The following is a 20,859-nucleotide window of genomic DNA, read 5'->3' as shown; positions in this document are numbered from 1 at the left end:
TGTGACAGGACTCAAAAAATACTTATTACACAGCTGACTCACACAAACTGTAAATCAAGTTCAGAGACAAAAATAAACTCTACAAATCCGTTTATTGCATTTAGTTGGCAGAATGCACACAGAAGCATGGATCCAAAAAATTATGCACTCCATCAAATATCAATGGTATACATCTTTCTACCTGCAAAGACGTTGTTTCAAAACAGATGATATTAAGATGTGACTGTGACATGACCAGAACAGGTGTGTCTATACAAAAAGTGTCAAAAATGAAATTAAATATAGAGGATTACTAACTGTTAGAATGTAAAAATGACAGGATTAAGAAACCAGTTTAAAATAAACAAAGCAATTTAATTTTTATTGTGACACAAAATTTTAGCAATTACAACTTTTCTTAAATGAAGAGACAGCAATCAGAAGTACGCACAGCACTTCAAAGAATTTCCAAAAAGATTGTCCTTGCAATTATGCTATATACAAGTATATGAATCTTCAGAAGGTTGTTAAAATTACATTGCAAAAATACAATTCTGCACTGACTACTATTGAAGCTTAGAAAAATAAAAAAACATCATTGTACATGTACTAAAATGGAAACTGGTTAAAATTGTGTTTCAAATGTATATAGAGCATTTTCCTTCGAAACAACTGTGATGTATATTCTTTGCAGTAGACCCCTGGTTACGAATATGTAACAACTATTCAATAAAAAACATTCATTTAAAGAAGAAACAAAACGTATGACCTATAATTTTGTGTGATGCAATAGAAATCTGGACTATGTACAAAACAATATTCATTAATAAAAGTATACATTTATCTTATGTACAGTTTGAAGAATTTTTTAACAATCTAATTCTCTCCTATTTCATTTTCTTTAAAATTATCATTCATAGGTAAACAGAGATAATTGTGCATGTTCTATTAAATTTAAAAGAACTAAAGTTCAAAACTTATACTGCATTAGGAGATTGTATTTGAGTGCATTTAATTGATCATGAAGGTTTAATTGATTTTACTATTATTTTTTTGGAGAAACCGATAGTTCAAGTTTTGGAAACCTGAAAGCACCTCTTGATCCACTGTCACTGCTTGAGGAGGACGACAATCTAGATTTTTTCAAAGGTACAGAAGCATCTGTACTCCCCTCTGTCTCTCCTTCATTGTCGTTTCCAAGTGTTACTTCGTATGAGCCCTTGGACTTAGATCCAAAACCTCCAAATGTGCCGAATTTTAATTTGCCTTTCTTACCTTTGACCTTAGTTCCTCCTACATCTATTGAAATGTCACCACTTTCAGCTTCTGAAAGAGCTGAAGGAGAGCTAACTGCAAGTGAACCTTCGTCACTGGCAGAGGAAGATCGGTGCTTTGATTTTTTAAATAGATCCAGTGAGGCTGACTTTCCTTTAGCTGACAAACTGACTCCAGATTCACCTTCCAGGTCTAATTTTCCACCCATCATTGCGTCTGATTTTCCTTTTCCTGCAACATCTTGGCCTTCCACCTTAGGCTGAAGAATGCCAAACTTTGGCACTTTGATTTTTGGAAACTGTATTGTACCCTCTGGATACTGAAGGCCACTAGCTGATTGTCCTGAAGTTCTTACACTAAACTCTGGATCTCCTTTGACATTAACATCAGGGCCTTCCAAACAAATCTTTGCACTGTCAGATGATACACTTGCATCAGGTGATTTAAATCCCTCAGCTAAAGATCCATCACCTTTTAGTTTTGGAGATTTAATATCTAGTTCTACACCAGGGAAATGAAGTTTACCAAAAATAGACTTCTTAGTGTTTGTCCCTTTCACATCAATATTGGGTGTGCCAATACCCTGGTCTACTTCTGGTGTGGCTTCTTGCTTCTTTGCTTTTCCTTTCACTTTTGGAAGTTTGAACTTTCCCTTTTTCCCCTTTACATCTATGTCAGGGACATCAAGACTTGCTTCAGTGGGACCAAATTCTGGTCCTTTTATGTTTACCTCAGGTGCTTTAATGTTAAAGTCAGCTTTTGGAAAATTTACATCAACTTCTGATTCTGATGGCAGTGTGACTTTGGACATTTTAAAACCAACCTTGGGCCCTCCAGTATGAACCTCGGGATCCTTGATGTCAACATCATGAGCTTTAAGATTCATATCCACATCTGACATGGATAAATTTGGTCCTTTAATGTCAATGTCTGTTTTAGGAAGGTTAATATTAATTTCTTTTCCTTCAACATTTGAACCTTTCAGACTAATATCCCATTCGGGGCCTGATACAGTTGGCAGTTTCACTTTGGGTGCTTTAAAGTCTACTTTAGAGGAATCAACATCTATTTTGGCTTTGGAAAGGTTGATGTCAACACCTTGACTCCCTGTTTTGGGGCCTTTAAAGTCTAGTGATGGCATTTTAATTTTAGGGATTTCAAACCCATCTTTGCCACCCTCAAGATCAACATGTGGACCTTTGATATCAACTTCAGGTGGTGTTATTTTTCCTGCTCCTTTGATTTCTGTCTTTGGTACTTTGATATCAATATCAGTTTTAGGGAGAGTAACATTAACATTTCCTTTTGTTTTTGGCCCTGTAAGATTAATGTTTAAGTCTGGCAAGGTGGGTCCTGATACTGATGGAAGTTTAACATTTGGACTTGCCTCAGGACCTTTAACATCAACTCCACCAATGTCAACTTTGGGGGTTACTGTATCAGCCTTGACATTTGGAATGTTTATACTATCATTTGACTTTTCCAGCTGAGGAAGTTTGATGCCAAAAGGTGGTATCTTGATCTTGGACATTTCTAATCCACCCTTCGGTCCCTCAACTTCAAACTTTGGACCTTTTATATCAGCTTCTTTCAGGTTGAGATCCACATCTGGAACTGACACATTCAAATCCCCTTTAAGTTTTGGACCTGTCAGATTGAAATCCACATCTTTTGATCCTTTAAGTTTTCCACTGTGAATATCAACATCAAATCCTGCTCCTGCTGTTGTGACATCTGATGTTTTTATGTCAATTCCAGATTTTGAAAGATCAGCTTCTGGCATGTCAACTTTTGGACCCTTGAGGCCAAATTTTGGGATCTTAAATTTGGGACTTTTAGATTTTGAACCAGACAAACCAATATCAAAATCAAGTCCCTCGCGGCTCCCAGTCTTTCCTTTAATGTTCACATCTTCATGCTCCAGTTTAATATCAGGTTCTGACGTTTTTATCTTTGGATTCTTGAATCCAACCTTTGGCATTTTAAACTTAGATTTTTTCGGAGATACTTCCAAGACATCAGTGTCTTTCAGTTCAGCTTTTGGAAATTGACCCTCTCCTTTAAATCCCCCCTTTAATTTCGATCCCTTCAGATTTATGTCAACATTTGATAGTGCTGCTTTGGACCCAGGTATTGTTGGGAACTTTGGTGGTTCACTGCTATGCTTTAGATCAAAATCAAGACTTGGAACATCGGTTTTAACTTTTGCACCTTTGATGTCAATTTCAGGTGATTTGATATCTCCTTTTAAATTTGGACTTGAAATATCCATGTCACCTTTGAGTTTTGGGCCTGTCAAATTGAAATCCATATCTGGCATGGATATTTTTGGTCCTGATATGCTTGGCATGTTGAATTTGGGACCTTTCAGTTTGGCATTTGGTCCCTTAATGTCAAGATCTGCTCCTTCGACATCAACACCTGGTGCTTTTACATTAATATCAGCATTTGAGAGATTAATGTCAACATCTGGACCTTCCACTTTTGGGCCTTTCAAACCAAATGAGGGCAACTTGAATTTAGGCAATTTCAACCCACCTTGGTGACCCTCAATGTCAAAATCTGGGCCTTCAATATCCACTTCTGGACCTTTGAGATCTCCTTTAATCTTTGGCATCTTAACGTCCAGATCTCCTTCAACTTTAGGGCCTTTTAGATTAAGATCAAAGTCTGGCACATCAACTTTCGGACCTTTAAAATTTAATGAAGGCATTTTTATCTTAGGCATGTCAAATCCTCCCTTTGGTCCTTCAATATCAACTTCTGGACCTTTAATGTCTATTTCAGGTGATTTCATATCTCCTTTGATCTTTGGACCTGAAACATCCATGTCACCTTTGATTTTGGGGCCTTTCAAGTTGAAATCCACATCTGGCATGGATATTTTTGGTCCAGATATGCTTGGCATGTTGAATTTGGGACCTTTCAGTTTGGCATTTGGTCCCTTAATGTCAAGGTCTGCTCCTTCGATATCAACACCTGGTGCTTTTACATCAATATCTGCTTTGGGGAGATTGATGTCAACATCTGGACATTCCACTTTCGGGCCTTTTACACCAAATGTGGGCATCTTGAATTTAGGCATTTTCAGTCCACCTTTGTGACCATCAATGTCAATGTCTGGGCCTTCAAAGTCCACCTCTGGACCTTTGAGATCTCCTTTTATCTTTGGCAGATTAACATCGACATCCCCTTCAATCTTGGGCCCTTTTAGATTAAGATCAAAGTCTGGCATATCAACTTTTGGACCTTTCAAATTTAGTGAAGGCATTTTAATTTTAGGCATTTCAAATCCTCCCTTTGGTCCTTCAATATCAACTTCTGGACCTTTGATGTCTATTTCAGGTGATTTGATATCTCCTTTGATCTTTGGACCTGAAACATCCATGTCACCTTTGATTTTGGGGCCTTTCAAGTTGAAATCCACATCTGGCATGGATATCTTTGGTCCAGATATGCTTGGCATGTTGAATTTGGGACCTTTCAGTTTGGCATTTGGTCCCTCAATATCAAGGTCTGCTCCTTCGATGTCAACATCTGGTGCTTTCACATTAATATCTGTCTTGGGGAGGTTGATATCAACATCTGGACCTTCCACTTTAGGTCCTTTAAAACCAAATGAGGGCATCTTGAATTTAGGCATCTTCAGACCACCTTTGTGACCCTCAATGTCAATGTCTGGGCATTCCATGTCCATTTCTGGACCTTTGAGATCTCCTTTAATCTTTGGTATTTTAGCATCCAGATCTCCTTCAACTTTAGGGCCTTTTAGATTAAGATCAAAGTCTGGCATATCAACTTTTGGACCTTTCAAATTTAATGAAGGCATTTTTATCTTAGGCATGTCAAATCCTCCCTTTGGTCCTTCAATATCAACTTCTGGACCTTTGATGTCAAGATCAGGTGACTTGATATCTCCTTTGATCTTTGGACCTGAAACATCCATGTCACCTTTGAGTTTGGGGCCTTTCAAGTTGAAATCCACATCTGGCATGGATATTTTCGGTCCAGATATGCTTGGCATGTTGAATTTGGGACCTTTCAGTTTGGCATTTGGTCCCTTAATGTCAAGATCTGCTCCTTCGATATCAACATCTGGTACTTTCACGTCAATATCTGCCTTGGGGAGGTTGATGTCAACATCTGGACCTTCCACTTTAGGTCCTTTAAAACCAAATGAGGGCATCTTGAATTTAGGCATTTTCAACCCACCTTTGTGACCCTCAATGTCTATGTCTGGGCCTTCAAAGTCCACCTCTGGACCTTTGAGATCTCCTTTAATCTTTGGCAGATTAACATCCACATCCCCTTCAACCTTGGGACCTTTCAGATTAATGTCAACATCTGGCATATCAACTTTCGGACCTTTCAAATTTAGTGAAGGCATTTTTATTTTAGGCATTTCAAATCCTCCCTTTGGTCCTTCAATATCAACTTCTGGACCTTTGATGTCAAGATCAGGTGACTTGATATCTCCTTTGATCTTGGGACCTGAAACATCCATGTCACCTTTGATTTTGGGGCCTTTCAAGTTGAAATCCACATCTGGCATGGATATTTTTGTTCCAGATATGCTTGGCATGTTGAATTTGGGACCTTTCAGTTTGGCATTTGGTCCCTTAATGTCAAGGTCTGCTCCTTCGATATCAACACCTGGTGCTTTTACATCAATATCTGCTTTGGGAAGATTGATGTCAACATCTGGACCTTCCACTTTCGGGCCTTTCACACCAAATGTGGGCATCTTGAATTTAGGCATTTTCAACCCACCTTTGTGACCCTCAATGTCTATGTCTGGGCCTTCAAAGTCCACCTCTGGACCTTTGAGATCTCCTTTAATCTTTGGCAGATTAACATCCACATCCCCTTCAACCTTGGGACCTTTCAGATTAATGTCAACATCTGGCATATCAACTTTCGGACCTTTCAAATTTAGTGAAGGCATTTTTATTTTAGGCATTTCAAATCCTCCCTTTGGTCCTTCAATATCAACTTCTGGACCTTTGATGTCAAGATCAGGTGACTTGATATCTCCTTTGATCTTGGGACCTGAAACATCCATGTCACCTTTGATTTTGGGGCCTTTCAAGTTGAAATCCACATCTGGCATGGATATTTTTGTTCCAGATATGCTTGGCATGTTGAATTTGGGACCTTTCAGTTTGGCATTTGGTCCCTTAATGTCAAGGTCTGCTCCTTCGATATCAACACCTGGTGCTTTTACATCAATAACTGCTTTGGGGAGATTGATGTCAACATCTGGACCTTCCACTTTTGGGCCTTTCACACCAAATGTGGGCATCTTGAATTTAGGCATTTTCAACCCACCTTTGTGACCCTCAATGTCAAAATCTGGGCCTTCAATATCCACCTCTGGACCTTTGAGATCTCCTTTAATCTTTGGCAGATTAACATCCACATCCCCTTCGATCTTAGGACCTTTCAGATTGATGTCAAAATCTGGCATATCAACTTTCGGACCTTTCAAATTTAGTGAAGGCATTTTTATTTTAGGCATTTCAAATCCTCCCTTTGGTCCTTCAACATCAACTTCTGGAACTTTGATGTCTATTTCTGGTGATTTGATATCTCCTTTGATCTTGGGACCTGAAACATCCATGTCACCTTTGAGTTTGGGGCCTTTCAAGTTGAAATCCACATCTGGCATGGATAATTTTGGTCCAGATATGCTTGGCATGTTGAATTTGGGACCTTTCAGTTTGGCATTTGGTCCCTTAATGTCAAGGTCTGCTCCTTCGATATCAACACCTGGTGCTTTTACATCAATATCTGCTTTGGGGAGATTTATGTCAACATCTGGACCATCCACTTTGGGGCCTTTCAAACCAAATGAGGGCAACTTGAATTTAGGCATTTTCAGTCCACCTTTGTGACCCTCAATGTCAAAATCTGGGCCTTCTAAATCCACTTCTGGACCTTTGAGATCTCCTTTTATCTTTGGCAGATTAACATCCACATCCCCTTCGATTTTAGGACCTTTCAGATTAATGTCAACATCTGGCATATCAACTTTCGGACCTTTCAAATTTAGTGAAGGCATTTTCATTTTAGGCATTTCAAATCCTCCCTTTGGTCCTTCAATATCAACTTCTGGACTTTTTATGTCAAGTTCAGGTGATTTGATATCTCCTTTGATCTTGGGACCTGAAACATCCATGTCACCTTTAAATTTTGGGCCTTTCAAGTTGAAATCCACATCTGGCATGGATAATTTTGTTCCAGATATGTTTGGCATGTTGAATTTGGGACCTTTCAGTTTGGCACCAGGTCCCTTCATTTCAAGGTCTGCTTTTTCTATATCAACCTCAGGTGTTTTCACATCAATATCTGGTACAGAGACTTTTGGACTTGTAATCTTTGGCATTTTAAATTTCTTTCCTTTGACTTTTATGCTTGGTCCCTCAACTGCAACATCTTTTCCCTTAATATTTAAATCTGCAGCTTTTATGTCAATATTTGATTTAGGAAGGTTGATATCAGCATCAGCAGTTTCTGCTTTTGATCCTTTGAATCCAAATGATGGCATCTTGAATTTAGGCATCTTGAACCCAGTTTTTTGGACCTCAATGTCAACATCTGGGCCTTCTATATCCACTTCTGGACCTTTGACATCTCCTTTAATCTTTGGCAGATTAACATCCACATCCGCTTCAACCTTACGGCCTTTCAGATTAATGTCAACATCTGGCATATCAACTTTCGGACCTTTCAAATTTAGTGAAGGCATTTTTATTTTAGGCATTTCAAATCCTCCCTTTGGTCCTTCAATATCAACTTCTGGACCTTTGATGTCAAGATCAGGTGACTTGATATCTCCTTTGATCTTTGGACCTGAAACATCCATGTCACCTTTGAGTTTGGGGCCTTTCAAGTTGAAATCCACATCTGGCATGGATAATTTTGGTCCAGATATGCTTGGCATGTTGAATTTGGGACCTTTCAGTTTGGCATTTGGTCCCTTAATGTCAAGGTCTGCTCCTTCGATATCAACATTTGGTGCTTTCACATCAATATCTGTCTTGGGGAGGTTGATGTCAACATCTGGACCTTCCACTTTAGGTCCCTTAAAACCAAATGAGGGCATCTTGAATTTAGGCATTTTCAGTCCACCTTTGTGACCATCAATGTCAATGTCTGGGCCTTCAAAGTCCACCTCTGGACCTTTGAGATCTCCTTTAATCTTTGGCAGATTAACATCCACATCCCCTTCAACCTTGGGACCTTTCAGATTAATGTCAACATCTGGCATATCAACTTTCGGACCTTTCAAATTTAGTGAAGGCATTTTTATTTTAGGCATTTCAAATCCTCCTTTTGGTCCTTCAATATCAACTTCTGGACCTTTGATGTCAAAATCAGGTGATTTGATATCTCCTTTGATCTTTGGACCTGAAACATCCATGTCACCTTTGAGTTTGGGGCCTTTCAAGTTGAAATCCACATCTGGCATGGATAATTTTGGTCCAGATATGCTTGGCATGTTGAATTTGGGACCTTTCAGTTTGGCATTTGGTCCCTTAATATCAAGGTCTGCTCCTTCGATATCAACATCTGGTGCTTTCACGTCAATATCTGCCTTGGGGAGGTTGATGTCAACATCTGGACCTTCCACTTTAGGTCCCTTAAAACCAAATGAGGGCATCTTGAATTTAGGCATTTTCAGACCTTTGTGACCCTCAATGTCAATGTCTGGGCCTTCAAAGTCCACCTCTGGACCTTTGAGATCTCCTTTAATCTTTGGCAGATTAACATCCACATCCCCTTCAACCTTAGGACCTTTCAGATTAATGTCAACATCTGGCATATCAACTTTCGGACCTTTCAAATTTAGTGAAGGCATTTTTATTTTAGGCATTTCAAATGCTCCCTTTGGTCCTTCAATATCAACTTCTGGACCTTTGATGTCAAGATCAGGTGACTTGATATCTCCTTTCATCTTTGGACCTGAAACATCCATGTCACCTTTGAGTTTGGGGCCTTTCAAGTTGAAATCCACATCTGGCATGGATATTTTCGGTCCAGATATGCTTGGCATGTTGAATTTGGGACCTTTCAGTTTGGCATTTGGTCCCTTAATGCCAAGATCTGCTCCTTCGATATCAACATCTGGTACTTTCACGTCAATATCTGCCTTGGGGAGGTTGATGTCAACATCTGGACCTTCCACTTTAGGTCCTTTAAAACCAAATGAGGGCATCTTGAATTTAGGCATTTTCAGTCCACCTTTGTGACCCTCAATGTCAATGTCTGGGCCTTCAAAGTCCACCTCTGGACCTTTGAGATCTCCTTTAATCTTTGGCAGATTAACATCCACATCCCCTTCAACCTTCGGACCTTTCAGATTAATGTCAACATCTGGCATATCAACTTTCGGACCTTTCAAATTTAGTGAAGGCATTTTTATTTTAGGCATTTCAAATCCTCCCTTTGGTCCTTCAATATCAACTTCTGGACCTTTGATGTCAAGATCAGGTGACTTGATATCTCCTTTCATCTTTGGACCTGAAACATCCATGTCACCTTTGAGTTTGGGGCCTTTCAAGTTGAAATCCACATCTGGCATGGATATTTTCGGTCCAGATATGCTTGGCATGTTGAATTTGGGACCTTTCAGTTTGGCATTTGGTCCCTTAATATCAAGGTCTGCTCCTTCGACATCAACATCTGGTGCTTTCACATCAATATCTGCTTTGGGGAGGTTGATGTCAACATCTGGACCTTCCACTTTAGGTCCCTTAAAACCAAATGAGGGCATCTTGAATTTAGGCATTTTCAGTCCACCTTTGTGACCCTCAATGTCAATGTCTGGGCCTTCAAAGTCCACCTCTGGACCTTTGAGATCTCCTTTAATCTTTGGCAGATTAACATCCACATCCCCTTCAACCTTAGGACCTTTCAGATTAATGTCAACATCTGGCATATCAACTTTCGGACCTTTCAAATTTAGTGAAGGCATTTTAATTTTAGGCATTTCAAATCCTCCCTTTGGTCCTTCAATATCAACTTCTGGACCTTTGATGTCAAGATTAGGTGACTTGATATCTCCTTTGATCTTTGGACCTGAAACATCCATGTCACCTTTGAGTTTGGGGCCTTTCAAGTTGAAATCCACATCTGGCATGGATAATTTCGGTCCAGATATGCTTGGCATGTTGAATTTGGGACCTTTCAGTTTGGCATTTGGTCCCTTAATGTCAAGATCTGCTCCTTCGATATCAACATCTGGTACTTTCATGTCAATATCAGCCTTGGGGAGGTTGATGTCAACATCTGGACCTTCCACTTTAGGTCCTTTAAAACCAAATGAGGGCATCTTGAATTTAGGCATTTTCAGTCCACCTTTGTGACCCTCAATGTCAATGTCTGGGCCTTCAAAGTCCACCTCTGGACCTTTGAGATCTCCTTTAATCTTTGGCAGATTAACATCCACATCCCCTTCAACCTTAGGACCTTTCAGATTAATGTCAACATCTGGCATATCAACTTTCGGACCTTTCAAATTTAGTGAAGGCATTTTTATTTTAGGCATTTCAAATCCTCCCTTTGGTCCTTCAATATCAACTTCTGGACCTTTGATGTCAAGATCAGGTGACTTGATATCTCCTTTGATCTTTGGACCTGAAACATCCATGTCACCTTTGAGTTTGGGGCCTTTCAAGTTGAAATCCACATCTGGCATGGATATTTTCGGTCCAGATATGCTTGGCATGTTGAATTTGGGACCTTTCAGTTTGGCATTTGGTCCCTTAATGTCAAGATCTGCTCCTTCGATATCAACATCTGGTACTTTCACGTCAATATCTGCCTTGGGGAGGTTGATGTCAACATCTGGACCTTCCACTTTAGGTCCTTTAAAACCAAATGAGGGCATCTTGAATTTAGGCATTTTCAACCCACCTTTGTGACCCTCAATGTCTATGTCTGGGCCTTCAAAGTCCACCTCTGGACCTTTGAGATCTCCTTTAATCTTTGGCAGATTAACATCCACATCCCCTTCAACCTTGGGACCTTTCAGATTAATGTCAACATCTGGCATATCAACTTTCGGACCTTTCAAATTTAGTGAAGGCATTTTTATTTTAGGCATTTCAAATCCTCCCTTTGGTCCTTCAATATCAACTTCTGGACCTTTGATGTCAAGATCAGGTGACTTGATATCTCCTTTGATCTTGGGACCTGAAACATCCATGTCACCTTTGAGTTTGGGGCCTTTCAAGTTGAAATCCACATCTGGCATGGATATTTTTGGTCCAGATATGCTTGGCATGTTGAATTTGGGACCTTTCAGTTTGGCATTTGGTCCCTTAATATCAAGGTCTGCTCCTTCGATATCAACATCTGGTGCTTTCACATCTATATCTGCCTTGGGGAGGTTGATGTCAACATCTAGACCTTCCACTTTAGGTCCTTTAAAACCAAATGAGGGCATTTTGAATTTAGGCATTTTCAACCCACCTTTGTGACCCTCAATGTCTATGTCTGGGCCTTCAAAGTCCACCTCTGGACCTTTGAGATCTCCTTTAATCTTTGGCAGATTAACATCCACATCCCCTTCAACCTTAGGACCTTTCAGATTAATGTCAACATCTGGCATATCAACTTTCGGACCTTTCAAATTTAGTGAAGGCATTTTTATCTTAGGCATTTCAAATCCTCCCTTTGGTCCTTCAATATCAACTTCTGGACCTTTGATGTCAAGATCACGTGACTTGATATCTCCTTTGATCTTGGGACCTGAAACATCCATGTCACCTTTGAGTTTGGGGCCTTTCAAGTTGAAATCCACATCTGGCATAGATAATTTTGGTCCAGATATGCTTGGCATGTTGAATTTGGGACCTTTCAGTTTGGCATTTGGTCCCTTAATATCAAGGTCTGCTCCTTCGATATCAACATCTGGTGCTTTCACATCAATATCTGCCTTGGGGAGGTTGATGTCAACATCTGGACCTTCCACTTTAGGTCCTTTAAAACCAAATGAGGGCATCTTGAATTTAGGCATTTTCAGTCCACCTTTGTGACCTTCAATGTCAACGTCTGGGCCTTCAAAGTCCACCTTTGGTCCTTTGAGATCTCCTTTAATCTTTGGCAGATTAACATCCACATCCCCTTCAACCTTGGGGCCTTTCAGATTAATGTCAACATCTGGCATATCAACTTTCGGACCTTTCAAATTTAGTGAAGGCATTTTTATCTTAGGCATTTCAAATCCTCCCTTTGGTCCTTCAATATCAACTTCTGGAACTTTGATGTCAAGTTCAGGTGATTTGATATCTCCTTTGATCTTGGGACCTGAAACATCCATGTCACCTTTCAGTTTGGGACTTTTCAAGTTGAAATCCACATCTGGCATAGATAATTTTGGTCCAGATATGCTTGGCATGTTAAATTTGGGACCTTTCAGTTTGGCATTTGGTCCCTTAATGTCAATGTCTGCTCCTTCGATATCAACATCTGGTGCTTTCACATCAATATCTGCCTTGGGGAGGTTGATGTCAACATCTGGACCTTCCACTTTAGGCCCTTTAAAACCAAATGAGGGCATCTTGAATTTAGGCATTTTCAACCCACCTTTGTGACCCTCAATGTCAATGTCTGGGCCTTCAAAGTCCACCTCTGGACCTTTGAGATCTCCTTTAATCTTTGGCAGATTAACATCCACATCCCCTTCAACCTTAGGACCTTTCAGATTAATGTCAACATCTGGCATATCAACTTTCGGACCTTTCAAATTTAGTGAAGGCATTTTTATTTTAGGCATTTCAAATCCTCCCTTTGGTCCTTCAATATTAACTTCTGGACCTTTGATGTCAAGTTCAGGTGATTTGATATCTCCTTTGATCTTGGGACCTGAAACATCCATGTCACCTTTGAGTTTGGGGCCTTTCAAGTTGAAATCCACATCTGGCATGGATATTTTTGGTCCAGATATGCTTGGCATGTTGAATTTGGGACCTTTCAGTTTGGCATTTGGTCCCTTAATATCAAGGTCTGCTCCTTCGATATCAACATCTGGTGCTTTCACATCAATATCTGCCTTGGGGAGGTTGATGTCAACATCTGGACCTTCCACTTTAGGCCCCTTAAATCCAAATGAGGGCATCTTGAATTTAGGCATTTTCAGTCCACCTTTGTGACCCTCAATGTCAATGTCTGGGCCTTCAAAGTCCACCTCTGGACCTTTGAGATCTCCTTTAATCTTTGGCAGATTAACATCCACATCCCCTTCAACCTTAGGACCTTTCAGATTAATGTCAACATCTGGCATATCAACTTTCGGACCTTTCAAATTTAGTGAAGGCATTTTCATTTTAGGCATTTCAAATCCTCCCTTTGGTCCTTCAATATTAACTTCTGGACCTTTGATGTCAAGTTCAGGTGATTTGATATCTCCTTTGATCTTGGGACCTGAAACATCCATGTCACCTTTGAGTTTGGGGCCTTTCAAGTTGAAATCCACATCTGGCATGGATATTTTTGGTCCAGATATGCTTGGCATGTTGAATTTGGGACCTTTCAGTTTGGCATTTGGTCCCTTAATATCAAGGTCTGCTCCTTCGATATCAACATCTGGTGCTTTCACATCAATATCTGCCTTGGGGAGGTTGATGTCAACATCTGGACCTTCCACTTTAGGCCCCTTAAATCCAAATGAGGGCATCTTGAATTTAGGCATTTTCAACCCACCTTTGTGACCCTCAAAGTCAATGTCTGGTCCTTCAATATTCACCTCTGGACCTTTGAGATCTCCTTTAACCTTCGGCAGATTAACATCCACATCCCCTTCAACCTTAGGACCTTTCAGATTAATGTCAACATCTGGCATATCAACTTTCGGACCTTTCAAATTAAGTGAAGGTATTTTTATTTTAGGCATTTCAAATGCTCCCTTTGGTCCTTCAATATCAACTTCTGGACTTTTGATGTCAAGATCAGTTGACTTGATATCTCCTTTCATCTTTGGACCTGAAACATCCATGTCACCCTTGAGTTTGGGGCCTTTCAAGTTGAAATCCACATCTGGCATGGATATTTTTGGTCCAGATATGCTTGGCATGTTGAATTTGGGACCTTTCAGTTTGGCATTTGGTCCCTTAATATCAAGGTCTGCTCCTTCGATATCAACATCTGGTCCTTTCACATCTATATCTGCCTTGGGGAGGTTGATGTCAACATCTGGACCTTCCACTTTAGGTCCTTTAAAACCAAATGAGGGCATCTTGAATTTAGGCATTTTCAACCCACCTTTGTGACCCTCCATGTCTATGTCTGGGCCTTCAAAGTCCACCTCTGGACCTTTGAGATCTCCTTTAATCTTTGGCAGATTAACATCCACATCCCCTTCAACCTTGGGACCTTTCAGATTAATGTCAACATCTGGCATATCAACTTTCGGACCTTTCAAATTTAGTGAAGGCATTTTTATTTTAGGCATTTCAAATCCTCCCTTTGGTCCTTCAATATCAACTTCTGGACCTTTGATGCCAAGATCAGGTGACTTGATATCTCCTTTGATCTTTGGACCTGAAACATCCATGTCACCTTTGAGTTTGGGGCCTTTCAAGTTGAAATCCACATCTGGCATGGATATTTTTGGTCCAGATATGCTTGGCATGTTGAATTTGGGACCTTTCAGTTTGGCATTTGGTCCCTTAATATCAAGGTCTGCTCCTTCGATATCAACATCTGGTGCTTTCACATCAATATCTGCCTTGGGGAGGTTGATGTCAACATCTGGACCTTCCACTTTAGGTCCTTTAAAACCAAATGAGGGCATCTTGAATTTAGGCATTTTCAGTCCACCTTTGTGACCCTCAATGTCAACGTCTGGGCCTTCAAAGTCCACCTTTGGACCTTTGAGATCTCCTTTAATCTTTGGCAGATTTACATCCACATCCCCTTCAACCTTAGGGTCTTTCAGATTAATGTCAACATCTGGCATATCAACTTTCGGACCTTTCAAATTTAGTGAAGGCATTTTTATTTTAGGCATTTCAAATCCTCCCTTTGGTCCTTCAATATCAACTTCTGGAACTTTGATGTCAAGTTCAGGTGATTTGATATCTCCTTTGATCTTGGGACCTGAAACATCCATGTCACCTTTAAGTTTGGGGCTTTTCAAGTTGAAATCCACATCTGGCATAGATAATTTTGGTCCAGATATGCTTGGCATGTTGAATTTGGGACCTTTCAGTTTGGCATTTGGTCCCTTAATGTCAAGGTCTGCTCCTTCGATATCAACACCTGGTGCTTTTACATCAATATCTGCTTTGGGGAGATTGATGTCAACATCTGGACCTTCCACTTTCGGGCCTTTCACACCAAATGTGGGCATCTTGAATTTAGGCATTTTCAACCCACCTTTGTGACCCTCCATGTCAAAATCTGGGCCTTCAATATCCACTTCTTGACCTTTGAGATCTCCTTTAATCTTTGGCAGATTAACATCCACATCCCCTTCGATTTTAGGACCTTTCAGATTAATGTCAAAATCTGGCATATCAACTTTCGGACCTTTCAAATTTAGTGAAGGCATTTTTATTTTAGGCATTTCAAATCCTCCCTTTGGTCCTTCAATATCAACTTCTGGACCTTTGATGTCAAGTTGAGGTGATTTGATATCTCCTTTGAACTTGGGACCTGAAACGTCCATGTCACCCTTGAGTTTGGGGCCTTTCAAATTGAAATCCACGTCTGGCATGGATATTTTTGGTCCAGATATGCTTGGCATGTTGAATTTGGGACCTTTCAGTTTGGCATTTGGTCCCTTAATATCAAGGTCTGCTCCTTCGATATCAACATCTGGTGCTTTCACATCAATATCTGCCTTGGGGAGGTTGATGTCAACATCTGGACCTTCCACTTTGGGGCCTTTAAAACCAAGTGAGGGCATCTTTAATTTAGGCATTTTCAACCCACCTTTGTGACCCTCAATGTCAACGTCTGGGCCTTCAATGTCCACCTCTGGACCTTTGAGATCTCCTTTAATCTTTGGCATTTTCACATCCACATCCCCTTCAACCTTAGGACCTTTCAGATTAATGTCAACATCTGGCATATCAACTTTCGGACCTTTCAAATTTAGTGAAGGCATTTTTATTTTAGGCATTTCAAATCCTCCCTTTGGTCCTTCAATATCAACTTCTGGACCTTTGATGTCAAGTTCAGGTGATTTGATATCTCCTTTGATTTTGGGACCTGAAACATCCATGTTACCTTTCAGTTTGGGGCCTTTCAAGTTGAAATCCACATCTGGCATGGATATTTTTGGTCCAGATATGCTTGGCATGTTGAATTTGGGACCTTTCAGTTTGGCATTTGGTCCCTTAATGTCAAGGTCTGCTCCTTCGATATCAACACCTGGTGCTTTTACATCAATATCTGCTTTAGGGAGATTGATGTCAACATCTGGACCTTCCACTTTGGGGCCTTTCAAACCAAATGAGGGCAACTTGAATTTAGGCATTTTCAGACCACCTTTGTGACCCTCCATGTCAAAATCTGGGCCTTCAATATCCACTTCTGGACCTTTGAGATCTCCTTTAATTTTTGGCAGATTAACATCCACATCCCCTTCGATCTTAGGACCTTTCAGATTAATGTCAACATCTGGCATATCAACTTTCGGACCTTTCAAATTTAATGAAGGCATTTTTATTTTAGGCATTTCAAATCCTCCCTTTGGTCCTTCAATATCAACTTCTGGACCTTTGATGTCAAGTTCAGGTGATTTGATATCTCCTTTGATCTTTGGACCTGAAACATCCATGTTACCTTTCAGTTTGGGGCCTTTCAAGTTGAAATCCACATCTGGCATGGATATTTTTGGTCCAGATATGCTTGGCATGTTGAATTTGGGACCTTTCAGTTTGGCATTTGGTCCCTTAATGTCAAGTTCTGCTCCTTCGATATCAACATCTGGTACTTTCACATCAATATCTGCCTTTGGGAGGTTGATGTCAACATCTGGACCTTCCACTTTAGGCCCTTTAAAACCAAATGAGGGCATCTTGAATTTAGGCATTTTCAGTCCACCTTTGTGACCCTCAATGTCAAAGTCTGGGCCTTCAATGTCCACGTCTGGACCTTTGAGATCTCCTTTAATCTTTGGCATTTTCACATCCAGATCCCCTTCAGCTTTAGGGCCTTTCAGATTAAGATCAACATCTGGTAACTCAACATTTGGACCTTTCAAATTTAGTGAAGGCATTTTTATTTTAGGCATTTCAAATCCTCCCTTTGGTCCTTCAATATCAACTTCGGGATCTTTGATGTCAATTTCAGGTGATTTGATATCTCCTTTGATCTTTGGACCTGAAACATCCATGTCACCTTTGAGTTTGGGGCCTTTCAAATTGAAATCCACATCTGGCATGGATATTTTTGGCCCAGATATGCTTGGCATGTTGAATTTGGGACCTTTCAGTTTGGCATTTGGTCCCTTAATGTCAAGGTCTTCTCCTTCGATATCAACATCTGGTGCTTTCATGTCAATACCTGCCTTGGGGACGTTGACGTCAACATCTTTACCTTCCACTTTTGCGTCTTTCAAAATTAATGATGGCATCTTAAACTTAGGCATTTTCAGTCCACCTTTGTGACCTTCAATGTCAATGTCAGGACCTTGAATGTCCACTTCTGGATCTTTTAGATCACCTTTAATCTTTGGCAGATTAACATCCACATCCCCTTCAACCTTAGGACCTTTCAGATTAATGTCAACATTGGGCATATTCACTTTCGAACCTTTCAAATTTAGTGAAGGCATTGTCACTTTAGACATTTCAAATCCTCCTTTTGGTCCTTCAATATCAACCTTTGGGCTTTTGATGTCTATTTCTGATGATTTTAGATCTCCTTTGATCTTTGGACCTGAAACATCCATGTCACCTTTGAGTTTGGGGCCTTTCAAGTTGAAATCCACATCTGGCATGGATACTTTTGGTCCAGATATGCTTGGCATGTTGAATTTGGAACCTTTCAGTTTGGCATTTGGTCCCTTAATGTCAAGGTCTGCTCCTTTGATATCAACATCAGGTGCTTTCACATCAATATCTGCCTTGGGGATATTGATGTCAACATCTGGACCATCCACCTTTTGGCCTTTCAAACCAAATGAGGGCAACTTGAATTTAGGCATTTTCAAGCCACCTTTGTGACCCTCAAAGTCAACGTCTGGGCCTTCAATGTCCATCTCTGGACTTTTGAGATCTCCTTTAATCTTTGGCATTTTAACATCCACATCCCCTTCAATCTTAGGGCCTTTCACATTAATGTCAACATCGGGCATACCAATTTTTGGATCTTTCAAATTTAGTGTAGGCATTTTCTTTTTAGGCATTTCAAATCCTCCTTTTGGTCCTACAATATCAACTTCTGGACCTTTGTTGTCTAATTCCTGTGATTTGATATCTCCTTTGATATTTGGACCTGAAACATCCATGTCACCTTTGAGTTTGGGGCCTTTCAAGTTGAAATCCACATCTGGCATGGATATTTTTGGTCCAGATATGCTTGGCATGTTGAACTTGGGACCTTTCAGTTTTGCATTTGGTCCCTTAATGTCGAGGTCTGCTCCTTTGATATCAACATCTGGTGCTTTCACATCAATATCTGCCTTGGGGAGATTGATGTCAACATCTGGACCTAACTCTTTGGCGACATGCAATTCAATTGAGGGAGACCTGAACACACCTTGGGGACTCTCAATGTTAAAGGGTGGGCCTTCAATTTCCACTTCTGGACCTTTGAGATCTCCTTTATTGTTTGGCATTTTCACATCCAGATCCCCTGCAGCTTTAGGGCCTTTCAGATTAAGATCTACATCTGGAACATTAACCGTTGGACCTTTCAAATTTAGTGAAGGCATTTTTATTTTAGGCATTTCAAATCCTCCCTTTGGTCCTTCAACATGAACTTCTGAACCTTTGATGTCAATTTCAGGTGATTTGATATCTCCTTTGATCTTGGGACCTGAAACATCCATGTCACCTTTCAGTTTTGGGCCTTTCAAGTTGATATCTACATCTGGCATGGACATTTTTGGTCCAGATTTGCTGGGTATTGTTAGGTCTGGTGCTTCCACTTCTGTATATTTTACATCTGTTTTTGTCTTTGGCTGTGTAATTTCCATGTCATTATCAGTATTACGACTTTTCCCTCTCACATCAACTTTTCTGTCTTTGCTCTTATCTGATGGCATTTCAGTTTGGGTTATTGGAAATCCGTCCTTTGACTCAAAATCTTTTCTTTCAGCTACTGCTGTCCTTACACTTTCTACATCCACATTACCTTTTATTGTTGAACCTTTCAAGTTCAGATTAATCTCGGGCATTCTTACATCTACTCCTACCTTTGAATCTGACATGTCGGCCTTGCCTTTACTTCTTGTGTCTATCTCTGTTATTGTTCGTGTTTTGAAATGAAAGCCATCATTATCAGTTACCTGAGATTTATCAATGTCTGAATCCATTTTTTGATATTTAATGGCCTCTTCTGAGCTAGTGGTCTTTAATGACGATGTGTTTATATGTGGTAATTTTAAATCACCTTCTTTTCTTTCAGTGTTTACATCAAGACATCTAAACCCTACTTTTGTTGCTGCTGGAACTCCCTCATGTTTTTCCCCACTTTTTGGTTTTGCACTTGGAAGACTAGTTAGCCTACTTATCAATGAACTTCCATCTGGATGTGAAGAATAACCAGTGTTCACATTAGTCTCTGTAACAAGTGATACCATTCCAGGATCAGCAGATTTTCCAACTGTTTTAATATCAAAATAACTTGATCCCTTGTTTAGGTGGAGGGATGTGTCTCCAGATTCTCTCTGGATCTTAATGTCTTCTTGTGGCAGAGACAGACTAGCTGATCTTTTGTTTTCATCATTTGTGGTTAATTCTGCATCTGCTGACCCTCCTACTGTGACAACCTTTATAAAAGTGCTTTTACTTTCACCGGATGTAGTCTGTTTTTCAGACTCATCTATTCTTCCAGCTTTCTGTTCTTCACTTTCTCTTAAGATTTTAGTGCCCTCGTGACCTATAACTCCAAACATAGGTCCTTTAAATCTGAGATCCTTACTTCCTTCTGTTCCCTCTCTTATAATTATCTTTGACTGATCTCCACTTGTATGTGTTTCTGTTGAGCTACCTTTTAGACCAGTATAGGTTACATTGCATGAGTCAAAAACACCCTCTTCTCCCACCCCTTTAACTGTAGGACTGCCGTGCAATATTCTGACACGAGGAGAGCCATCTCCAGATTCATGCCATTGTCCCTTGAAGTCTGGGCTTGAAAGTTCTTGTTTCTCACCTATCCCACTTGGCATATCCACTGTGTAAGTAGTGATGCGGCGAGTGATGGTTGTAATAGTACTGCCATCACTGCTAGTGCTGCTGTGTCGCTCTGTACGAACATCGACTCCTTCTGCAAGATCTTCAGACTTCAGCCTTGGTTTAATCTTCTTTGTGTATATTCTCTTGTAGTCCTCATCATCTCCACTCTGTATCAACATACAACATCATGTTTGTTAAAATATCAATAAACTGTATACTGTATATTTTATCCATTTGATAATCACAGTAG

The 20,859-nt window shown here is 40.2% G+C and overlaps 1 protein-coding gene across 2 annotated transcripts in view; it reads right to left on the bottom strand.

The window, feature by feature from the left end:
- Positions 1-73: 73 nt before the first annotated feature.
- ahnak (AHNAK nucleoprotein) overlaps positions 74-20,859 on the bottom strand; it is a 34,155-nt gene continuing 13,369 nt past the window's right edge. Inside the window, exons 6-7 of one of the 2 annotated variants that reach the window (XM_081611534.1) lie at positions 14,674-20,776; positions 74-14,115 (exon numbers count right to left, since the gene is read on the bottom strand). In XM_081611534.1, the coding sequence (XP_081467660.1) occupies positions 1,025-14,115; positions 14,674-20,776 (19,194 nt within the window). In that variant the 3' untranslated portion in view covers positions 74-1,024. Of the gene's footprint in view, positions 20,777-20,859 lie in introns of both variants that reach the window. The other variant, XM_081611533.1, reaches the window with a different exon arrangement.

The sequence above is a fragment of the Poecilia reticulata genome, chromosome 10, assembly GCF_904066995.2.
Source record: "Poecilia reticulata chromosome 10, P_reticulata-male-v2, whole genome shotgun sequence".
Taxonomy (NCBI): Eukaryota; Metazoa; Chordata; class Actinopteri; order Cyprinodontiformes; family Poeciliidae; genus Poecilia; species Poecilia reticulata.
Note: the sequence above shows the minus strand (reverse complement) of the source record. Positions and strands in the feature narration are given on the sequence as shown.